The sequence below is a fragment of the Pleurodeles waltl genome, chromosome 8 (assembly GCF_031143425.1).
Source record: "Pleurodeles waltl isolate 20211129_DDA chromosome 8, aPleWal1.hap1.20221129, whole genome shotgun sequence".
In the NCBI taxonomy this organism is placed as follows: Eukaryota; Metazoa; Chordata; class Amphibia; order Caudata; family Salamandridae; genus Pleurodeles; species Pleurodeles waltl.
The window spans coordinates 1,211,748,823-1,211,772,223 of NC_090447.1; the positions used below are offsets into that span (position 1 = coordinate 1,211,748,823).

At 38.8% G+C, this 23,401-nt stretch overlaps 1 protein-coding gene across 7 annotated transcripts in view; it reads left to right on the top strand.

The window, feature by feature from the left end:
- The window catches only part of POSTN (periostin), a 197,551-nt gene that overhangs the window by 55,083 nt on the left and 119,067 nt on the right, over window positions 1–23,401 (top strand). For all 7 annotated transcript variants that reach the window (XM_069205499.1, XM_069205502.1, XM_069205504.1 and 4 more), the window contains exons 4-7: window positions 2,540–2,697; window positions 7,730–7,894; window positions 9,465–9,611; window positions 14,985–15,126. In XM_069205499.1, the coding sequence (XP_069061600.1) occupies window positions 2,540–2,697; window positions 7,730–7,894; window positions 9,465–9,611; window positions 14,985–15,126 (612 nt within the window). The remainder of the gene's footprint in view (window positions 1–2,539; window positions 2,698–7,729; window positions 7,895–9,464; window positions 9,612–14,984; window positions 15,127–23,401) is intronic.

Genomic DNA, 23,401 nt, shown 5'->3' on the forward strand with positions numbered 1-23,401 from the left:
TATATCTATGTACAGAGGCCTTAAACAAGGCTGTTTCCTAGCGTCCTCTACGTTGTGGGACTAACCCTTCAATTCACATTCAGCAAAAATTAGTTCCCAGTCAACTACATCTTTACAGTGTGAAGATGATGTGATACTTCTGAACCAAACTGGGTTGGCTTACAGAGGCCACTAATCACTTGCAATGGTTACTACAAAGCCACTTAAACGAATGGTGGTCAACTTTGAAAAAACAAACAGTATTGTTCAGGAGAAGACAATTCAAAATGGAGCGTGGCATTTAGAAAAATAGTGTCTGGTTCAAAACAGTATATATCAGTAATTATGGTTAGGCTATCTGACTGAGGGGTACCTCTCCATCATCTTAATTAATGCATTATTTAAACAAATGCCTACTTATTGCTCTAAATATTGTCCAGGAACCCGTCTCTAAATCGAAAAGTAATTAAAACCAAGTTCATTTCTACCATTGCATTTTAGATAATGTCTAAAGCAAAATTTACTGATCTATATTCAGATTTCCATAAAACTCTCCACAAGTTCAGATCTGACTTGTGCTCAATCTAACAGAACAACTCTTGGCTCAAACAGCAGCATTTCTAAACTATGTGCACACATTAAAAATCACACAAAGGTCAACACTGACTCATTTCCTCTGGAAGGAGTGAATCTTGGTCAATCCACTAAGAAAAATGCTTTGACGAATGCGCCCAAATACCAGTTTGTGTTTGAAAGGAGTTGAAGGTTTATGGGAATAGAATTTGCCACATGGTCTTTTTAAGAGGCTGATAAATAAAATAATAAAATATAACTCATTCTTTTTGGACAAACATACCTTCATCAAAATCAGGCATATCTCACTTGCAATAAATTATTATCAAAGCTGCCAATTACAAGGATATCTGGCTGAACCCTTTAAAGCCTATTACGAATTCAGGCTAATGCAGCTTCACTTCATCTGTCTTCCTTCATTTGGCTTCCTGCCCAAATGGGCATAAAGACCTGCTATACAGATCTGCCAACTTTGCTCACCTCATCCAGAAACTTTGACCGTCATTTATATTCTTATTTATGCTTATTTCAACCCCGCCGACATGCCATTACCTTTTGTCTGCAGGGTGAGCACCTCACATTGTCACTAAGTTTATTAAATATATGGATATTGCAGGCAAGTTGCTAGTGAGGGAATGGAGGTTAACCTATAGCATCACTGGATAAAGATGTTGCAGTGACCCAATTAATAATAGCCCTTCTTTTTGCTTTCCTGTTTGCAGATGGCCGCACTTCAAATAGGAATCAGGTGTCAAATACATAAACTTTGTGACTCAGTTCTTCTCCATACACAGTAATGGCTGGTCTCCACCCGTTAATGTGTAATTGTATTCTGTAGTTAGTCCTCTTCAAATAGAAATTTTATCAATGTGAATTGTATACGGAAAACAGTCTCTGGTGTTACTGACTTATTGTTAACTGTTCTTTACTAGGTACCTTATACAGCTGAGGCCCTGTATGAGGTTATGAACATTACGGAAATAAATACATACACACACAGAACACTTTCACTCATTTCTAATACATCCTAAAATATAATTTCATATCCTTGCCCATCTGCTGAGTACGGCAGTCGCTTCTATCATCCCAAAGCCTTTTTAGGTAATTGGATCAAAGAGCAACACATGATGAATTTTATTGTGCAAAAATGCTGGTTACAATTTTGGAATTTCCCATTTGATGTTATAATAATTTTTAACCTTTTATGTGGTAATTGCATAAAATATAATTGGTTTTAATTAACTGCAATTATCTTACTACTAACATAATGGCAACATTTACAAAGGGTCAAAATAAACAGAAAGTGCAGTGCTGGCACCAAGAGCGTATTTATTTGGGAAATGCTCAGTTATTACAAAATATTTAATCTCTTAACAGGCACTCAGTCACAGAAACAATCAGTAAAATGAGACATGTGGGGCATATAAGACACAGACCAAGAGCAAGTCGCACAATCAACGCTGGTGATGTAAATAGCAGAGACATATATCACAGAGGCATCCTGTACATCCACAATGTTTCTAACCTTTGCTTAAGATATTGTATGTAGAATTGTATTCTAGTACTGAGGGAAGGATTTAGAGTTTGGCAGATGTAGAACAGCTGCCAAATTTTAATGCATATCAAGTCTGCCCTTTTTGGGGAGTGTTCCTTTACATGCATTGTAACCAGAACAGACAGGTCATCCGCTGTATTTTGTCAGGTATTGCAATGATGACCTGGCCGTCCTGAAATGAATTAATGACCTCGTCAAATTATCTAGATTTATGGTGTTTCTTTGGTACATTTTGTTAGTTTAAATTGATTCTTGGTAGCATGTAGTCACATACTTGGAAATATATTTGGACAATGAGTTGGACCACAGTGATATTTTCTTAAATTTTATTGCATGAGTGATCCTTTTTTGCAAAAAGTTGATTTGTAAATTGTTTTCTTTTTAATTTACTTTGTTTTAAATCAATATGATTTTTCTCTTGTTTATTTTTAGTTGCTCCCATTGACAATGTTTATGGCACCCTGGGCATTGTTGGTGCAACTGTAACACAAGACTATTCTGACAAATCTGATCTAAGAAAGGAAATTGAAGGACAAGGATCATTTACTTTCTTTGCCCCAAGTAATGAAGCCTGGGACCTGTTAGATAAGGTAAATATATTTTTTATTATAAATGTTGATTGCTTAATAATCGAGGTCGTCAAATATCAGCTGTATCAACAATATGTTTAAATAAAGAAAATATTGATGTGGTGTTTTAAGACCTATTCATAAGGGCCTTTCTGTTATTTGCATGTAGTTCTTTTTCTGTATTACTAGCCCTTACTATTGTCCTGAATATGCCACTGGTACTGTCTATACACTTCCTTGGCTTTCTTTTCTTCCATTTTAAAAATGTAATGATATTTTTTCTTCTTCCTTCTATCGTTTACACGTCACTGTTGGGAAGTCCTACCATTTCCTAATCATGTTCAATTTCCATCTCCCTGCATTACCTAAAAGTGCTTCTTTTCTTTATGTTAGGTGATTCTGGTAATTTCTGGTTTATGAATATTTATGAATTTCTTTTTGGAGAATGTACCAACCAGAATCCCTTACAAGTGGAAATTATATTTATTGGGAATTCTGGAACATGCATTTTCGAAGTTAAACATTCTACAACCAGTATCTGGGAAATACACTCAGCTACATGTATAGTAAAGTATCATGTATTCTTTTGAAAATAGCAGTCTAATATTTCTAATCTTTTTATTAATTTCGCTATAAATATTTATTTAAATCAAATCTGTCCGGATTTTACATTGAAGTCAATAGATGATCTGATCAAATGGAAAAAACTAATGCTCTTACTTTAATATTTAGTTAAGAATTTTGTATAGTTCCTTGCAGACAATGCAAGAAAAACACCAATAAATGAGAAATTGCATCATGGATTAAACTAATTATGCTTTTTCAGCTAAAGAGCAATAAAGAAGGCAGTGATTGAAGCATATTTAAGAGCAATACGTGATTTAAAGAGAATGAGAATATTGCTTTTTAATTTACTTTCTGCCATTGAAAACATGTATGTGTGTTTACATGCAAAGTATATAGAACAATATACAATGTCACTGATAGGACATGCAAAATATTTGAGAGACTCAAGAGAGTAGACATAGTGGACTGGAACAATTCAATTAAAAATAAATGTATTTTGGAACCCAACAATAAGGACATAGTGGACAGATATGGGGGCAATAGTAGTGTTTGACGTGATAATTCCGTTTATACGTTTGAGTTCTGCTTCATAAAACAAGAGTCTATAGACATTTATGATTACACATAAAACTTACTGTTGCCGAAAATCCACTATGTTCAGCTCATTTGACATTATGCTAAGAGGAAATGTAAAGAAAAGAAGATGTTAGCAATAAAGGTATATGAGGTAACCAGGGTAAACCAACAAAGTCATAACTTTATTGCTTTTCACCTACCTCTCAACTTCACATGCATAATGGGCTTACGTAATCTAAATCTACAGTTTCTCAAAACTTTGCAAATCATGACAACTATTATAAAAAAAAAGGCTATAATAAATGTCATTGACTGTCTTTATGATGCTAAAAATCATGCCAGTATTACAATCTGGGAATTTAGTGTGATAAGGATAATTATTTGGTTGACAACAAACAGAGGAGAAATGTGAGGACATTGGTATTTTTGTCATGCTCATAGACTAAGGGAAGTCCAATTTACAACATAATATATGTCTAAATTCATTGTAGGTGTGCATAAAAGATATCTGTGGGCATGAATCTAATATGTTAATTCATGTAATTATGACCTATTGACATTATTGCCCAGAGGTAGAAATCAGAATTGTAGAAAATCCACCAGTCGGGTGAATATTTCACAGTATGGTTCAATGACTAAGGACAAACATGCTCTCAAAGAATGATCAGGTGATTGACCATTGCAGGATCCCAGAGCAGTGACAATGATTTTTTACATGAAGAAGTGTAGGAAATTGTGTTACTGGATGAGGAGAGCGAAACCATACTTAAGCAGCAACCACAATTCTCATCAAGGTGAAACACATACAAACCCCAAATTAACCTGTGCTCAACCCTCTGCCACCTAAGCACAAAAGCAGGCAGACTTGAATAAGAGGCAATGTGTAAATTATTTCATAGCACTGAAAGAGCCCAATAAAATATCCCTCACAAGTTTAGAAACATTGAGTACAATTTAAAATATCATTTGAGACCAAAACAACAAACATCCAATTATGAGAACCATTGATATACAATTGTAAAAATGTATGTAGGAAACGTGCATACAAGCACAAAGTGCCAACTGTAGTTATCTGGTCATGCCAAACTGAGACAGAGTCACTAGTTCAGGCTGATGGTGATGGAATGCTGGCCAGCTTTAAGGGCCCAGTTAGGCTTGCTGACCAAAGTACCCTATGTCCTTGGTGTGTGGGCTACACAGTGTTGCGTTGTGAGGCTTCATGTTGTCCCCTGTCAGTTCTAAGGGGTTGTGAGGTATGCATTGAGAGGACATGCATCGAGCTGTGTGGCACTGCATTGGCCCCGACGATGAAGTGTGGTGAGGCCTTGCGAAGCTTTGCTTCAAATCGCATCAGTTCATCACTCTGCATTGGTTCTGATGAATCCTGTAGGTATGTTGCGAGGCTTTTCTGGGCTTCACAACATTTCATGCCACATTTGGTGAAGATCACAACTGGGCTGGCAAGGCTCCTCTATACCCACTTCCAAGGGTCCAGGACTGGAGGTGCACCTCTTAAGGATTTTGGACTCACAGCAGGCAGAATCCAGGTGAAGTGTTCAAGAGAATTGGAACCTTTTCTGTTCCTGAAGCTCTGATCAGGTGGCCAGCTAACTAGCCCTCAGAGTCACTCTGGTGGCCCTGGTTCCAAGATGCAGGTGCAGTCCTTCTCACTCAGACAGCGGGGCAGCAGAGTAGCAGTCCATCTTGCAGCAGAGCAGACTTTGTGATGTGCAAGTGTGGTAGGTTGCTGCTCTGCCCCCCATCACATAAGAGATGGCTATCCTGCCAACACTTATTGCCCCTTTGGCTTGCTGTCTGTGAACAACTGCCAGCTACACCTAGTCACGTGACCCAGAACACATTCTGCAAGCACCAAATTGTTGGGACAAACAAATGGTAATTTTCATATTTGTGACTGAAAATCTGACTTTATTAAAGACTTGCAAGTAAATCAAATGTCCCAATTAAGTGTAAACCAATTTTACTAGCTTTAGAGAGTAGAGTAGAGAGCACAAGCACAATAGCACTGGTTACCCGTGGTAAAGTTTGCAGAGTGCTAGAGCCAATAAAAAGGAATTCAGAAAAAACAGAAGGAGCTAGGAAAATGGTTGGGGATGACCCTGCAGAGATGGCCAAGACCAACAAGAAGACTACAAGTTTCAATACAGGGAAGCCATACAACTCAAATGGGGGCAGACTCAAGGAAATCATAGATTTGTGAGAATATTAGGCATGAGGAAAGTTTTCAGTGTAAAGAAAAATTGAAAGCATAGTGTAGGGAATTGCAACACTAGGCTTCATTGAGTGGGACACGCTTTAAAGGTTTATTGCAAAAGAAAAAAAAGTAGTTAACTGTGTAGTTTAGAATACAGGGTTTTCATGAAAAAAAGGCTTTCCTTTGTTAAAAAGCTCCTTCTTTCTGTAGACGTCAAAGATTTCTAAAGCTCCTGCAAACAAGATATAGCTAACGGTGACCCTAGTGGCAATTGGAATGTTCTGAGTTTGCCTAATTTTTATGGAGTGGCTAATAAAATAATACTAGTGATGAAGGTGTGAAGAATGATTGGAGTTTGTTATTATGTAAAGGAAATTCATGCCCAGACACTAATTAGCTGCAGGGGAACAACTCAGATGAACTTCATGGCTATCAATATAGGTAATCTGATGTCACATCTGTGAGGTCATGACATAGAAAAACCTTATAGACATTGATATAACATTTTTGTGGTATCATCTTAAAATAAAATAAAATAATGTTGGAAGTTTGCCGTGTAGTGGTGGTTCTTAACCTCAGGTCTGTGACGTCTATTCAAATGTGTGAAAAATTAAGCAACAGTAGCAGACTACATATTTATATATAAAGAAACAACATGTAAATGAGACAGCATTTGAAATGGGAGGCTAAACCTTAAGCTGGTATCCTTAGCTTGATCTGTGGAATCAGCACACTTAAATTGACAGAATCTACTGTGGACACAATAGAAACCCTGGCAGATGTTGAAAACACTGGTGAATGCCAACAAAATAGAAATTGGGTCTTTTTTCTTGTACTGCATGTTGATAAGGTCCAGCAAATTATTTGATCTTTTAGAAATAAGACAGAATTTTGAAAAGCTCCAAGGTTCCCATTAAACTTAAAAATTTGTTTTTGTATATTTGTAAATGAAAAACATTTCACATTTGGTGTATTTGTTTGATGTATGTACCTTTCTGTGTAGTTTGTGAATTGTTTTGAGTTTCAAGTCATAGAAATGGCTTATATCCAAGCAAAAATTCGGAAGGGGTGCACACAAGTTTTAAATTTAACAGTCACTGCTCTGCAATGTTACTGTGACATTTAAAGGATTGTTCAACCTTTCTTGGAATATACAAAGAATTTCAGGAGTACTTCCAGGAAGTCGGACTCAAGATATTTCCCAGCTGTACTCTTAAACGTAGACTTGTGTATTTTAATTTGCTCATTTGTTCCTATTTGTTCTCTACAGGAAACACATTTTTCCCCATGGGGAAACAAATTACCCTATGTCCACATCAATTGTGGAAGTGTTCGTTCTTCGTTCCCAACCTCATAATAAAATATGTGGCTTTTCACCTTTTTTTCCCCACATTTGTCCTCTCCCTAGAATGCCCAGAACTTACTACTTTCAGAAGATCTATTTATATTTGAAATGACATGGTACTGGTGTAATTTAATACTATGGTATTTATCAGTGTAAATACATGCTTTGTGAATCATGAACTTGAATGTGCTTTTGTAAAGTATTCTATTTGCACACCTTCATGACCCTTGGTTCACAAACACCTTTGTGAATCCAGATGAAAGTAGCAACAGTGCGTAAATCTGCTAGCTTGCACAAGAATGAAGATTGTGACTGATGACCTTGAAATCATAACGTAATTTTTTTTTCAGGAAATCCGTGACGGCTTGCTTGGCAATGTAAATATTGAACTGCTAAATGCCCTGCACTTCCACATGGTCAATAAGCGCATGCTGACCAAGGACCTTAAGAATGGTCTAACTCTGACATCCATGTACAATGACCTGAACCTGCTTATCAACCATTATCCAAATGGGGTAATTATGTTCTTCTTGAGTGTTTTTTACTCATTTTGTTGTGATTTCTTTCTACTTGATTTTGCATTGTTAGCACTTTTACAGATCAGCGGTAAATGTGAATTTCTTTTGCATCACTTGACATGGTCACATAACCTTTACTTAAACAGAACACAGAAATTAAGCAACTGCTCAGGCAACGCCACCCCCCCAGAAATCAAATAACTGAACAATGATCCCTACTAATGAGCAGTTAATCAGTAGGATTCAATATTTTGCCTCAGCTTACATAAGTTCACCGTGAACTACTGTATGGCTAATCACCTGTCTGTTACCACATTGACTAAATTGAAAATCAATAATTAACTTAGAATGAAAAGTAAGATCTATGCCGAATTGAATTATTGTGGCTTGTCTCATTATGTAACTCCAACACTGCTCCACATACTGTGGTACTTGCAAGGAGATAATGGGCCTTATTCATGAACGAGAACTCACACATGTGGTGTATCTTTTTGATCTTCGCAAATTAAATAGGAGATTCTCTGCAGTTGTAAAAATAATAGACATAACACTTCATTCATAGTTTGTTAATAGCAAGAAATAGAGTAACTTACACCAAACGTATGTTTACCTTTGTGAATAATATTCAATGCTTTTTTACTTTAATGTCCTGGTGAAAATGCAAAGACTAAGTTAACAGGAGCTTTTTGTATTTTTCATGCTTTAGCAAAGAACTCCTCAAACCTATTCAACTAATGGATGTCCTAGCATGTATATTGTTACTGTAATTAGTCTCTGCACGAACGTTTGCCAGGGATGCTGCCCTAACATTTCTCTGGCCTCCTGCCACTTAAGGAAAGTGGTCACTACATTAACTAAATTCATTACACTTTTGACAGGGATCCATTGTCCTAAGTCCACATTTAATAAATTCTTAAGTGTTATAGCTTAATACTAATATTTGTTTCATTGATGGGTGGAGAAGCCAACTAGAAACAGTTTAAACTTAAACAGGAGTTGTCTATAGACAGCAATTATAAGCATTTTTATCTAAACCATCCTTTGTGTGTGAAGCAAACAATTGGTCAAGTAAGATAATAAATACAAACACAAAACTGAACAATTGTTCATTGTTCTGAACATCTTGAGTTTTCATTGTCTCCTTTAGTCTGTACCATTCCTAAAATTGAGCTTCATTGCTTTCCCTCACAATTGTGCTCTTAGGGTAGGTTGCTTTATAGAAATACACAAAGTTCTTTCAATGAAATAAAAGATATTTCGTTAGGCAAAGCCAACCCAAAAATTATTTCAGAAGAACACCAAAGCACGGCCCAATTAGATTTGGCTTTAAGGGATCAACATACAATTGTGCAAAGAAGTAGACAAATGTTTTTCTTATTAGCAAATGCCCAATTAATTGTTCATTAATCAGTTTCCAGAGATCACATTTTATTCTATTGCTTTTAAAAGTAGCACTTGTGATCTAGTCTGAAGCTCTGATTTATTTCACACTAAATGTACCTTTATTTTAGAAGACTTGAAGGGCAGCAATTTTTTAATGCTTATATTTTTCATTAATATTTTGCAGATTGTTACTGTTAACTGTGCCAGGATCATCCATGGAAACCAGATTGCAACAAATGGTGTTGTTCATGTGATTGATCGTGTGGTGACTGCAGTGGGCAGCACCATACAAGATTACATTGAATCTGAAGATGAACTGTCATCTCTGAGAGTGAGTACAAGTCATTTATTATGTCAATGGTCCTAAATGATTTCACTGCCAGAGGGTGATTTCACAGACTCAATAACCATTTTACTTATGCAGATGTGTCAGTTCCAGACTTTTATGGCAAGCAAGTAAGAACCATGCATTACAGTGAATTGACTAATAGCAATTTGAAGAAAATTTTGTGATTTGGGATCGTATGGTAGGTCATTATGCAGTGTTATTCTTTCACGTTGTCTATATTGGAGGAGCATTCAAAATCATTGAAGAAAATACAATACAATAGTAGGGGAGTGCATTTCGGCTCTCAAGTCACTATTTCATAAGGAGGCAACTGAACAGAATAAGGCTCTATCTACAATTATGAATTTCTAGTGAGTGTCATGAATTAAGACTTTATGGATCAGATATAACAGTAATGATTGAAATGTAATTGCACGTACAATATCTTGTTTCATGAGAATAATAGCTGCAGTGTGGAAAAAATGCAGAACTCATCATGCAAAACCTTTCTATGACCTAGACACAATCATTATTTCCATGTTTAAATTAGTTTTAAACATGTCAGGATTAATTTTTTCTGTCAAGCTACAGACAATATTGCATCCTGGTCAAAGATTTCACTTCCTTAGTAACCCTTTAATACCTGACTACAGCAATCAACAAATCAAAGAAAACCTATCAAATATGCAAAGCGAGCTACACTGCACATAGCACAATTTGTTTGGTAAAATGTCATCAATTTCAGCTAGAAACAAAGGGCCTAGATTTACAAAGGATTTGCATCGCCCTTACACGATGAAAGGGGACACATGGGTGATGCAAAAACCAAGTAAGATTTATCAGGTGATGTAAAGCCACTTTGTGTGGCCCTTCCATGTCCTGATAAATGTAGAGTAATGCACAGCAGTGCAAATCTCTGCCTTGTGTTACCCTGCATCATGGTGGCATTCCATGGATGGAGCATACATGCATACACCCATTGCTTTTTGGCACATGCCCAAATTTACTATTAGTGGTAGACCTGGGAATGCATCAAAATATTGTGTCTTCCCAGGTGAGGCGTAATGAGGAGAAATAGCTTAATTTCTTTTCATGTTTTTTTTCTCTTTCTATATGTGCTGCAGAACAAAAATTAGGTTGTGATAGAAATCAATGTAGAAAATTCAAAACAATGCAATTAATAATGAAACAATTTAAATACATTTATTAAAACATCAAGTTGATGTGGGTAGTGATTCAAATGTGACATGCAGAAGTGCTCAGGGAAAAAAGTCATACATGTGATTTAAAAGTGTGGCATTTGTATCACAAATAAATCAGAAGAAATACAGCCCCTCAGTTGTACAATGAAATAATGTTTTGAAGGGTCTGTACATGCTGTTGACGACATTTATATCCCTTTCTCATAGTAGGGTTATCATCAGGACATATTTAAATACAGGCCTGAGTACTTACTTTACATATAAAGAATAAACATAAAACACAAACATAGACAGGAAACAAACAAGAAATAATGTTGTACGTAATTAAAATTAGAGCACTTGGTATAAATTTAATCTATAGAGAATACATACATACAATATTTTGCCAATTCCCCAAAGTACCCTTAGGAAGGGTTGTTTTGATACTGAGGTGGCTTACCATTTAGTCAAACTATAGGCAAAGCCACTGGAATTATGCACCATGGTATACATAACAGGAGTATGAGGATTTCTGGTATTCAGAAAAAGAAATTAATTCTGACTATGGAAATCCTCTGCAAGTAATAGTGTGAATGATTTCTTTGCATTATTTTGTGGGGTCTGAAGTTAATCTGACATAATGTTCAGAATTCTCCAATTGTTTCATAATTTCTTTTTTATAGTCACCCCAATCTTGGGTGACTATTATGCGCCCTTTGTCTACAGGCTTTATTATCAGAATGTTACTTGTTTTGCCTGTATGCAGGGCAGTTCTCTCCCAAGGGAATTAATGATGGGATAACCTTCTGCTGCAGTTTTCTAGCCTAGTTTTTCAAAGGTGAAAATCTCTGGGGAAAGAGTATTCCTGGGAGGAGAGAAAATGGAAGGCATATGTAAAATTGTACTGTCTGACGTACGGCTAGAAGAGTGTTCAGGAAAGAATGGCATTTCCATCTGAAGCTCAAGGTGATTGGCTAACTCAGTCTGAATGAAGGATAAGCCTTACCTCATCAGAGATATTTAAGTGAAGGACAAGATATGTGTAGATATATTAAAGATGGGAATAACCTCCATGGCCAAGGGGATTATAGATTGAACGGGAAATACTAGGATACCTGCTCTACCTGAGGTCTCCATTGGTAATACTTCTGCATTGATTATATGCACATTATTGATCCACGGCTGTCCTCTTCCTCTCCCCTGCCTGGGTCTTCAGGGTTGGCCTCTCTAAAAAATCTGAGTTACTTTTCTGGTGCTCCAACTTTTCTTGTATATTTTCAGAAGAACTATCCTATTTTTAATTAGTGCATTTCTCCTGCTACCATTTGAACTGGTTAATTCCCTCCCTACTTAAGCCCACATTTAAACCTGTCCTGATAATGATCTACTCTGAGGAAAGGATTAAAATGCCATCATCAACATATAAAGACTCTTCTGTACATTAACTTATTGTCCAACCGTCTGTATTGCTATTGATTTATCTGTGATACAAATATTGCATATATATATATATATATATATATATATATTTTTATTTTATTTTATTTTGCCTAAGCACTTCTGTACATTGCGTTTCAATCGCTACCCACACGGACTCTATGTCTTGATAAATTTGTCTATATTTTTTATTATTTAAATCATTGTTTTGGATTTTCTACATTGATTGCTATCACAACCTAATTTTTGTTCGTATAGGGATCTCTGAATGCAAGCAGATGAAAAAATGCTTGTTCTAGAGCATCAAGAAGCAGATTAAAAAAATTCTAGTGCAATCCATTGCAGCAACAAAGTTGCTATACTGGGTTGCAAAAGAGGAAGAAAGCAGCAGCATCATAAAGCCACATTTACTTAATGTGCCCTGCTGCTGCTCTCTTCCCCTGCACCAATGAACAAACAGGCTAACTAGCGCCACGAGCTGTGCAATTAAAAGACAATTTTGCACCTCACACACACACTTTTACATCATGGTACATAGGTATGGCATTAAGTCTAGCATTGGATTTGTTCTTGAAGTATGCCATTCCTCTAAAGAAATGTCCATGCCTAGACATTTTTTAAAGAATTTCAGACACTGGGGGTGTCCTTACAAGTGGTCTCACCACCACCAATGCAGCGGCCGACCCTCCATATTATGACTGTGGTGAACAAGCCACAGTCGGACCGTAGGCACTCCTACATTTTTGCTGATGGTCTGGCGGTGCTGGTGGTCTCAATTCACAAGGGCAGCACTGCTTGCACCCCCATGTAAAAGCTGGTCGAAACGGGGCGCTGGGGGCCCCCCTGGCTAGCCACATCACGCTTTTCACTGCCTGCTTTGCAGACAGTGAAAAGCGTGCCAGGTGCTGCTGCACCTGAGGCACAGCAACATTGCCCCCGGCTCTATTATGAGCCTGCATCAATGTTGTGGGTTGTTTCTGACTGTTTCCACCCACCTCTCCAGCAGGAAACTAGTAACAGCCCTGTGGTCAAGTTACTGCATTGCCAGTTTTCTGACTGCATGGCTTCTACGGACGGGCTTTTCCATCTGCCAAAGTCGTAATGAGGACCTGGATGTTTATTATGTAGTGCAGCACACATACCATGTGTGAAATGCTTGGAAAAATAAATATATTTAACAAACTTTGAAACTGCCTCAAGAAGATTTATGTTTTTCAAATCCTGGTCGGACGATTTCAGTGACTAGGGATTTCATCAAAATCATGAGTGCTTATGCTGGAACACCCACATACCCCCCCCCCATGTAATGTCTCCTTGAAGTAAAGCAAAGCAATACAGTACAAAGTACTATTTGCGTAAAAAGTGTTTCACTAAATACCCTTTGAACTTTGCACCACTTTGCATGATTGTGTGATTTTGCAACACCGTGTGTCAAACCATTTAAAGAGGCACACAGATGCCTCAGATTTGCTTCCATTGCTTGCAAACAACTCAAAGTGTGGATGCAAGAGAATGCTAATAATATAGCCATGTATAAATGCTCTTTTATTTATTACATCTATTAAGTCATTGTGACTCGTTCTGCGTTTGTGTTAAATAGATAATTGTAATAATTTACTATAGTGCTCATCGTTCCGGTCCAAATGACATTTATAGAAATGTTAATAAAATGTTGGCATTGTACCTTTTTTTTACTTTTAAGATATGTTCAAGAGTTGTTGAAAGTATAAATGAGTACAAATTTCTATAAAATGTAATACATCAAATAATAAAAATAACTATTTTTGTTTGGACATATGAAGAGTTCATTTATTAAACACCTTTTTTGATTTTACACACATTATAATGCTTTAGCAATCATTAGAAAACAATGGTGGGGGAAGAGTGATCTGAAGCACAAAAACATAGTACATGGCACATTGAGAAAAGAAATATAGAAATCATATTATAGAACACTAGTCACAAATGTAATAGATACTATTTATTCTTGCAGTCACACACATTATTACTTTTCTTTGACCAGGCAAATATCATAAAGCTTTTCAAAACACACCAGCTGTTATAAAATATCCACTTCAGGTTTCAACCACTGTGAACTAGTTGTTTGTTCCACATGAAACCATCACTATTTAACAGTTACCTTATAGTATTCTTATTATATTGTAATTTTTGGTCTGAATTTCATACCTCTTTTTCCCTCCCAAACTACCTTCTTTTTCAAGCTGCCTATTAGTCTTATGCCCTTCTGGAAAACAATAGCCAGGACCAAAACATGTATAGATAGCCTCTTGTCATCTTCAAGTTATCTGTTTTTGCTGTTGTTGTCTTAAACGCATAGGATACTAATAAACTGGCCACTTGCAGTGGGATGAGCCAATCTTAATAGTTAGCTTTGTGTTCATATCACAAGAAGAGTCACTACAATCTGTGGCATTTGTAGGCATAACCACATTGCAGAAGTTTATTGTCTGCAGATACTCAAAGATAATTGGTCTTATCACATAAAGAATGGTAGTAGTACCCTAAGTGCTAACTTAAATTCCACCAACCATATATGCTACCCATAAAATTATAGAAAACAATACTGCCATACATAAAACCCAATATGCTTGGGTAAAAGACCCACAGCATCCTTTAAAGCCACCAGTCCCAGATACAATAACAAATGCAACACTTAGCTGATTGAATTAATCACCCCTAATGATATCAGACCTTTGATGCAGACATTTTATATTTCTGCTTTGTAAATCTTTTCTAGGCAGCTGCCCTTGCTTCTGAAGTGCTAGATACTCTTGGACAACCTGGCCATTTCACACTGTTTGCGCCAACTGATGACGCCTTTGAAAAACTTCCACGAGGTGTTCTTGAAAGGATTGTTGGAGACAAGAAGTCTGCTGAAGGTATCATGTGATTAATTGTCAAGCTATACACCAAAAGCTCTCACAAAACAATTTAGAAAGTGAGAAGTACAGTTTTAAGATGTGTTGAGAGCTTCTGTATCAAATTTGATGACAAATTATGTTCTTTTAATATTTAATTGTCCTTTTTATCTGTACCACAATCTTGAATACTGGTGTGGAAACAGACGAAGAGAGCAATCAGCTGTATGAACATTATGCACCTTTTAGTGGGTATTTTTACAGAGACCATAAAGATGTCAGTGTTCTTGAGATGTTTGTAGTTCTCAGACGAAATATCATCAGTATATGTGTTTATGATATAATGGAGAGAGCAAGAAAGTTATTAGGGTGCAGAGGGAGAGCTTTCATAAGCAGAACGGTATGGTTGGTTTACCACTGTAGTTTGCATATACATTTTGGCAAGTTCTTCTCAGGAGCCCAATTCTAAAACTAAAGATATAACTCCTCAAGACTTTTTCTATTTTTTTGTTATTTACAAAGGGATCCATGCATGTTTATAGGAAACTGCCTTACTCTCAGTTTTCAACATTCTTTTGTGAATTCTATATGTCATATAACGTAGTATGTGTACAGTTATCCTTGTGTAAGCATACCAACCAGATGCAATTTAAGTGCTATTTCTTTCTCCACAGGAAAAATGTTTTTTTTGACAAATAGAGAAGCTCTTTTTGTACACCTAGACAATCATTTTCTCCCCTCCCCCTCATCTAAAACAGATGAATTCCTGCCCTTCACAATAGAAAATCTCCAGGTTAGGTGTGTGCCTTCTAAAAGACATAGGAATACAGAAAAACTCAAATGTTTTATTTGTCCTCTTCAAGAGGTATACTGTCCTGATTTGCTACAACCAAGGGATAGTCTTTGCTCACACCATGCTGGAATCCCATTTAATAGTGTAAGCTCATGTTTTAGAAATGTTCAACTTATATACACCAATACCTTTATGATTTGGGGCCATTTATCATTGTGTTCAGTGGGGATGGCTACATATGGAATGTTGTGTCTAGTTCTAAAGACCATCTCTGATGTGATGTTTAGGGTTCTGGGGTCTCTTGTGGTGTGTTGTGTCCATTTTGTAGGGTGAACTCTTGCATATTGTGTTTGATTCAAGAGGTCATACCTGACATTTGTGTCCTTTCCTGGAGGACTCATTTACAGGGGTATTATATTTAGTGGCAGAGCTCCTCACTGGTGTATGTTGATAATATTGTTGCCCACAACTGGAGTATTGTTGTCAAGTCCCCAATAATATACTTGAATTGTCATGTTTAGTTGTCAATGTTCGCCTACAAAGGGAGATCTGCTGTTTTATGCCCATACCTCACGTTTGCAAATGAAATTTGGTATCCAATCTATAATATTTTGTATAGTTTCTTACCTATAGTAACATCATTAATTTTAGAGGGCACATCTGGCATAAAGTGTCCAATTCTAGATATCATATAGGAAGTGTTTTGTTGGATTCTGTAGCCACCAGTCGGCATATTATGTGGAGGCTATCAATGATGCATAGTGTTCAATTCTGAAGGCCACAAATAAAATGATGCATTCATTCAAGGAAGTCAGTCTTACAATGTTTTGCATCCAGTTAAAACTCTACTCTTGCACTTTGTCCCATGTTTGGAGGATTTGTCAAGTCTATCATGTTCAGTCCTAGAGGCCACCTCTGTTGTATTGCCTTAAGCACCATGGCCTCCACTTGTATTATTGTGCCTAGTTCTAAAAGACATATATGGTGTAATGTGTAAAGATCTGGGGAACACATCTGAGGTCCTCTGTCCTCTTTTGGAGGCTACCTTCAGTACACGGTGTTCACTTCTGGAAATTGTATGTAGTGCATTTTGTTTAGTTCTACAGGTCACATCCAACCTATTTTCAGGTCTCCTATGGGGTATTGTGCCCCATTATGAATGACTGATATCTTGTGTTGCATTCATAGATGCCAAGTCTGAAGATCTTCAGTCCAGTTAAATTCAGAAGGCCTAATCTTTTGTCTTACTTCCATTTCTGAAAACCTTGTGTTGACTATTATACCCAATCTAAACTATTGCAAAATGTTCTGGTGGCCTTATCAGTCATATTTTGCCCCATTCCAGAGTCCTCCTTTGGAATCCTATCTTCTTTTCTAGAGGGCAAATCTGGAGACTAGTTTTGGAGTACCAGTATTGGAGCACTTGATCAGTGTTGTGTCCAATCCTCAATTTCTCAAATGGAATATTATGCCCAAATCTGGTGACTGCGCCTAGACTATTGCAATGAGTTTTAGAGACAACATCCTGCATAGTATGTCAGGGTCTCAGGCCATGTCTTGGAATACTGTCTGCAGTTTTAGATGGGTTATCTAAAGCATTGTGCCTGATGTTCAACACAGAATTTTGTGTTCTGCTTTTTCTGTCTTACTTAGACTATTGCTACGACCTTTAGACATCACATCTGGTGTATCTAAAGGTAAAGTTATCTGGAGACTGATAATCGTGTAATATGTACTATCTTAGATTCCTAATGGGAAGTAGTTTGTTTAATTCCTGGGACAGAGTATGTAAGGTCTAGATGATGAATAGTGGATAAGACCTTGCTTAAGAATGATCCAAAAACATTATTTCACCATAGGATAATATTTTTTCTCTTTGGTCCAATTCCTATACTTTCTAAAATCCAAAATCCAGACTAATGATTTACCAACATTTGGCATATCATGTAACATTTGGCTTTTAAATGATAGCATACCCTTCTACTATATGCTTAACAATTCATTCAGTGCAACAAAAAAAACAGAACAATCTTTAGTGGCATCACTCTACAGAGACCCTTCAAAGACCTCGATCATAGTGGTCTCCGACAGACATTATATTTCTGATGAAAATTAGTATATGTTAAACATTGAGGCGATATTGTCATTAACATGAGTTGCTGCTGAGGAGAACTCATTAATGACATCAAAAGCCAGTTGTTTCTAATGGCCAACTCAATTAACCCCTTTGAGCATAACATCATGTTAGTGGCACTATCTAAGATTCTCTGGCATCTAGTGTCCAGGGAACAACCCCCTTTGGACATGCACACCAACACATACACATCCATTCATTCATTTAACCACATAGGCTCTCACACACAGAAAAGCAAACATGTTGACATATACAAAAAAAGCAAACATTCTTTATTCATCCCCATAGCTCAACCTGCATTCTACTTCAGTTGGTCCCCACTTTGCTCAGACTTTGAATTAGCATGTCACTGGAAACAGATCAAAATAATCATAATAGCAAGATTCTGCTTATCTACCAGGTCCCTGCCTCCTCTAGTCATGAGAGACAGACAGGTAGGGGCAGATTAACTAACATTTTGCACTAAGTTTGCATTTTTAAAGTGATAGAAAGGGGCACCACATGTTAAATTGGAATTTACTGCCCATGGCATGTGTAGCTCTGTGTACACATGCTCAGCATACTCCTGCCATATAGTGTTGGGCTCAGACCTGCGCAATTTGTATATCTTCAAAAAAGCCTTTTGAGTCACAAGGTATATTGACTCCTCCTACAGTTGGTAATACGCACAGGCATCGGCTCCAATATTAGATTATTTTCCACTATTGTGTTCGGACATGCATTTCTGAAGCTCTGGGTTTACACCATGTGGTGATCATCTTTAGAGACTTTCGGTTCCTTCACTCTAGTTGGCAAGAGACAATCTTTTTTTGCATTTAGTTCACCTCTGTCATGGTTCTGTTGGTTCTACGACCAGGGAATCCTTGATGACCAATCTTGAGGCCTCGCCCCTCTTGGGGTCTTTTCATGGGACTCCGTCATCTAAAATGCAAACACCTTGATAGAAAGGACTCCATTTCAGTACTGTTCACAGGGTCATTCTAAGTACGTGTGGACAGACCACCACTAGGTCTGCAATCTTTGTCTATCCAGTCAAAAAAAAGAACCTCAGGTACCAATGCAATTAGCGACTGCCTCGACGCATGATGGCTCATCAACAGAGGATGACACTCCAGAGATTTTTGGCAAGGATGTTGAAGAGGAGCTGAAGGTTGGTCCTTCCATTGACCAGCCACTTCACTTCAGCCAAGACTCACTTCACTTCTATGACCTGGGTCCCCTTGACTCTCTGTCTTGGGTTTGTGTGTCAACAAGGGCCTTCTCATGGAACTCCATCCTTGAGAATGCAGACACCGTGATGGAAAGAACTCCCTTTCAGTACTGTCTGCAGTGTCAGTTGAAGTCCCCGTGCACCACTCACCACCAGGTCTGCAAACTCTATCGCTGGACAACAACGAGACCTCCTACTCTGCCTGACTTGCCATCAAGTGCAAAAAGAGCCCCAAGTACCAGTGCAATTAGCGACAGATGATGACATTCCAGACATATTCTGTGAGGACATTGAAGAAGAGCGTGTGACCAGCCCCTTGCCTGAAAATGAGTTCACCATTGGGCTCCAAGACAGACATCCCAACCTATTACAGATTGACCTCATTCACAGGCTACACACCGGCCCCTTGATGTTCAGGCATTGAGCCTACAACCCCCAGAATAGCCTCTGGTCTGCCACTGCTTTCCAGCCATGGTTAGTACTAACACAGGGCTTCGGGTCATGCTCCAACCACAGTGCCAAAACATCCACACAAGACCTGGCCTTCCTTGATACCAGCAGCTCCCTCAAAACCTACAGGGCCCTTAACACCAAAACTCTCTTACTAGCAGAAACATCACTCAGTGCCAAGACCTCCATTTAAGCAGAAAACTCTCTTGACATTGACTCGATCAACAAATGCTCAGTCCACTGCAGACTAAAGAGTGCAATTATCCTATTATGCAGCACCTTGGCAGAAATGACTGTTCATTCCCTGCGGAAGGGACAACATTTCAGCAACACCCCCTCTAAAGGTGTGACCTCTGCCCAAAAATAAAAAGCTCATCTTTGAGGAACAACACACCTTGGAGTCTCCACCACATCCAAAACTAAAGACAAATCAGGACAGGGGTACCAGTCCTCCACCTTCTCATTCTCCTTCTCCTCTTCCTCCACATCTTCCTCCTTCTCCTCTCCCTCTTCCCTGACATCACTGCCTCTTCTTCCACCCCCTTCACCGCCACCACATAGACCACCTTTGCTACTTTCACCGGATGTCTCTCCACATTCATCCTATGGGGGGTTAGCTCTCCATATCCTTTGGACCCTTATGAGTCCCAGTGAAATCCTCACACTATGGATGATCCATAGGATAGCTATAATGTCGTCCCCACAGGGGATGATGACCTGATTTATACCCCTCCAGCCATCCACTCCTTATGACACCACCTTTTATCATTAGGTTATTCACAGGATGGACACCTTATTTATTTTGATTTATGTTTTTTGTAGAGTGCAACTCTCATCCTCTAGGGGATATCACAGCGCTGAAACCACTGAGATCTTGAATGTTAAAAGAGGGGCATCACACGGTTGATTTATACATAATCCCTGAGGAGGAGGATTTCCTTGTTGAAACACTTTCTAACACCCAGCATTCTGTCCAGTATCTCCTCATTCTCAAGAGCATGTACAAGTCCACTCCAAGGATCTTTAAAATCTGGTGAAAGACAGATAAAAAATATACACCCTCTCCCTTGGATTCACCTTACATATAGAGCCAATTCCCACGAGACTTGCTTATAGTGCACGTAGGCGATCCAATGCCCAGGGTATTGGTGACACCCTGCTGCCATGCAAGAAGAGTACAAAGATTGATGTAGCAGACATAAGGGTAGCTGCATAGCCAGCCAACCACTGTTTGTAGGAAAGTGCCCTTTCTGACATGGTCATCCCCACTTTGTACCCCAGTACTGATGCTTTTTGACTAAAAGTACACTGGGTCCCATGTAACCAGGCCTCAGGTGCTCTTTCCCTTAAAACATGGTAAATGTCTAATTGAAACCCAATTGTAAAGGACCTTAGCACCCATGTAAGTCCCTGGGAATTATACCCCTGGCACCTAGGGCATGGGTACTAAAGAAGATACCTAGGGGCTGCAGCATGTATTATGCCACCCTAAGGGACCATGCACAATGCATGAAATGTTGCAAATCATTTGAAAATACTACATTGCACACACCCTGTGTGTGAGACCTTAGAGCCCTACGTCAGGGTGCATTATATTTCATGTGAGGCCACATCTGCAAGAGTAGATGTACCTCTGTGATGCCTAGTTCCATAGACATTGCTAGTGTTGTGGAAGCCATTTTGAGGACATGTACTAGGCACTGGCCATTATGAGTTACCCAGCTACATGAGGCTTACTGAACATACTGGTGTTTGGTATCAAACATCTCATCTTAATAAATCTGTTTTGATGCTAATAAATCTGTTTTGATGTGAGTTTTAGATGTAGTGGTACATGCACCCAGAGGTCACCTTAGAGGTGACCCCCTGAAAAAGTACTAGTCTCGTAGTGTGCTGGCTGGCAGGTACTGACCAGACTGCCATCACAGACACACTTCTGACCCCCTGTATGTGAGAGGCCTCACTCTCAGAGGCCAGATACAATGCCTGCTCCAGAGGAAGGGGATCACACCTCCTGCAGCAGGATGGCTAGTGATTTAGCATATAAAAGCCAGATACTTTAAAGCCTCTGCCACCTTTGATATGTGATCCTGGCGTCCCCCCACATCTGGGGAGCACCACATATGCCCTGAGGCCCATTTGGCACCAAAGCAGATGGCAAATTAGACATTCAGGAGGCGTGTTGCACTTTTAAGCTAGTCACACCCCTAAGGTGGGCTACCTGAACTGCAGAGCCAACAAGGGTTTCACCATATTGTTTTTGGTGAAACTAGCAATTTCGAGTCAGGAATATGCCCACTGCATAGGAAGTGGTCATGTAGGGGATGTAGTCATCCCAGGGGTAAGTAGCCCATCTGCTACAACCCTACACTCCCCTTAATGTCCCTAAATTTAGTAATTAGGGGTCCCCCTGATACTATGAAGTCAATGTCATCTACTTGGAACTGAAGGTAAGACAAAGAAGAGTAATAGTTGTGAGAATAGAGGTCTTGCACCAAAATTGGTGCCAAACCCTCCCTGGCTGATTGCACTGCAACAGTCATGAAGGCCGATTCATCCAGAAGCTGAACAGCTTTCTGAAACCCTTGGAGAATTGTCACACTCTTCAACTACAAAGCAGTATTTCCCTTGGGGTAGAGGAACCATCCTTTTGCATCTGCTGGCACCAAGTGCACCAATCCGGTACTCCTTCTTGCTGGCCTTCAGACCAACTGAGGGAGCAACATATCAGGAAGAGGTTGAGGAGAACCTGAGTCCATGATGTCAGCCTCATCACTTCACCAAGAAAAGAAACCTTAACCCCTCTGGGAGCCTCTCAGCACCAGCACTCTGGGTACCAAGCCCTTGCAACTACCAAGGCTTGTTGCCTATCCAGTCCAGGCATCACCAAAACCAACATCGACCTCCCATCGAGGGACTTCAGGATTCACAAGGCAATTGTTGAGCATAACCCTGCGCCCTATTTTCTCCTCCTCTCTAGCTCACCAAAACCAAGTGAGAGCCTCCAAACACCTCTGCACCGGAGCCCATCAGCCCAAATTCACTGAAACCAACAGTGTCCCTGTGCTCCAGAGACCCTCAAGAGCAGAGCCTGCCTTTGGATTCTGGTGAACCTGTCCCCAAGTCCCCCCCTTGCAGCCTCTCTTTTGCAGGTCCTCCTTCGACACCTAGCACTTGAGGTAACCAAAGCAAACAGCACCTCTGCACCCAGACACATCATGACAAGTAAAACTAAACTGCTGGTGGTTTCTTGGATCTTAAGTCCTGGAAGATACCCTCAAAAGTGTTTGCAATTACACCTGTGCAGTGTATGTTGCTCCCATAGGATAGAATTACCGCATTCAAGGTTCATACCTAAGATCTGATGGCTCTATTGTTCTTATCGTTTTTCTTGAAAAATCTATAACATCTAAAGGAGTTTAAATAAAAAACTGCCATAGTTTTATAACTTGATCTTGGATTTGTTTATTGAGTGTGTGTCTCATTTATTGCCTGTTTGTGTAGAACAAATGTTCAACATTCTCCTCTGATTAGCCTGAGCTGCTTGACCACACTACCGCAAATAGAACAATTAGGATTATTAAAGTAAGCCTCTGTAAATGAATAAGGGTCATCTGGAATTTTTGTATGGTGTACCCCTACATGTGTACGCTAAATAAGTTAAAAGAAAACAGCTTCCTACACTGGTGCATTGCCAACTTGTTCAACT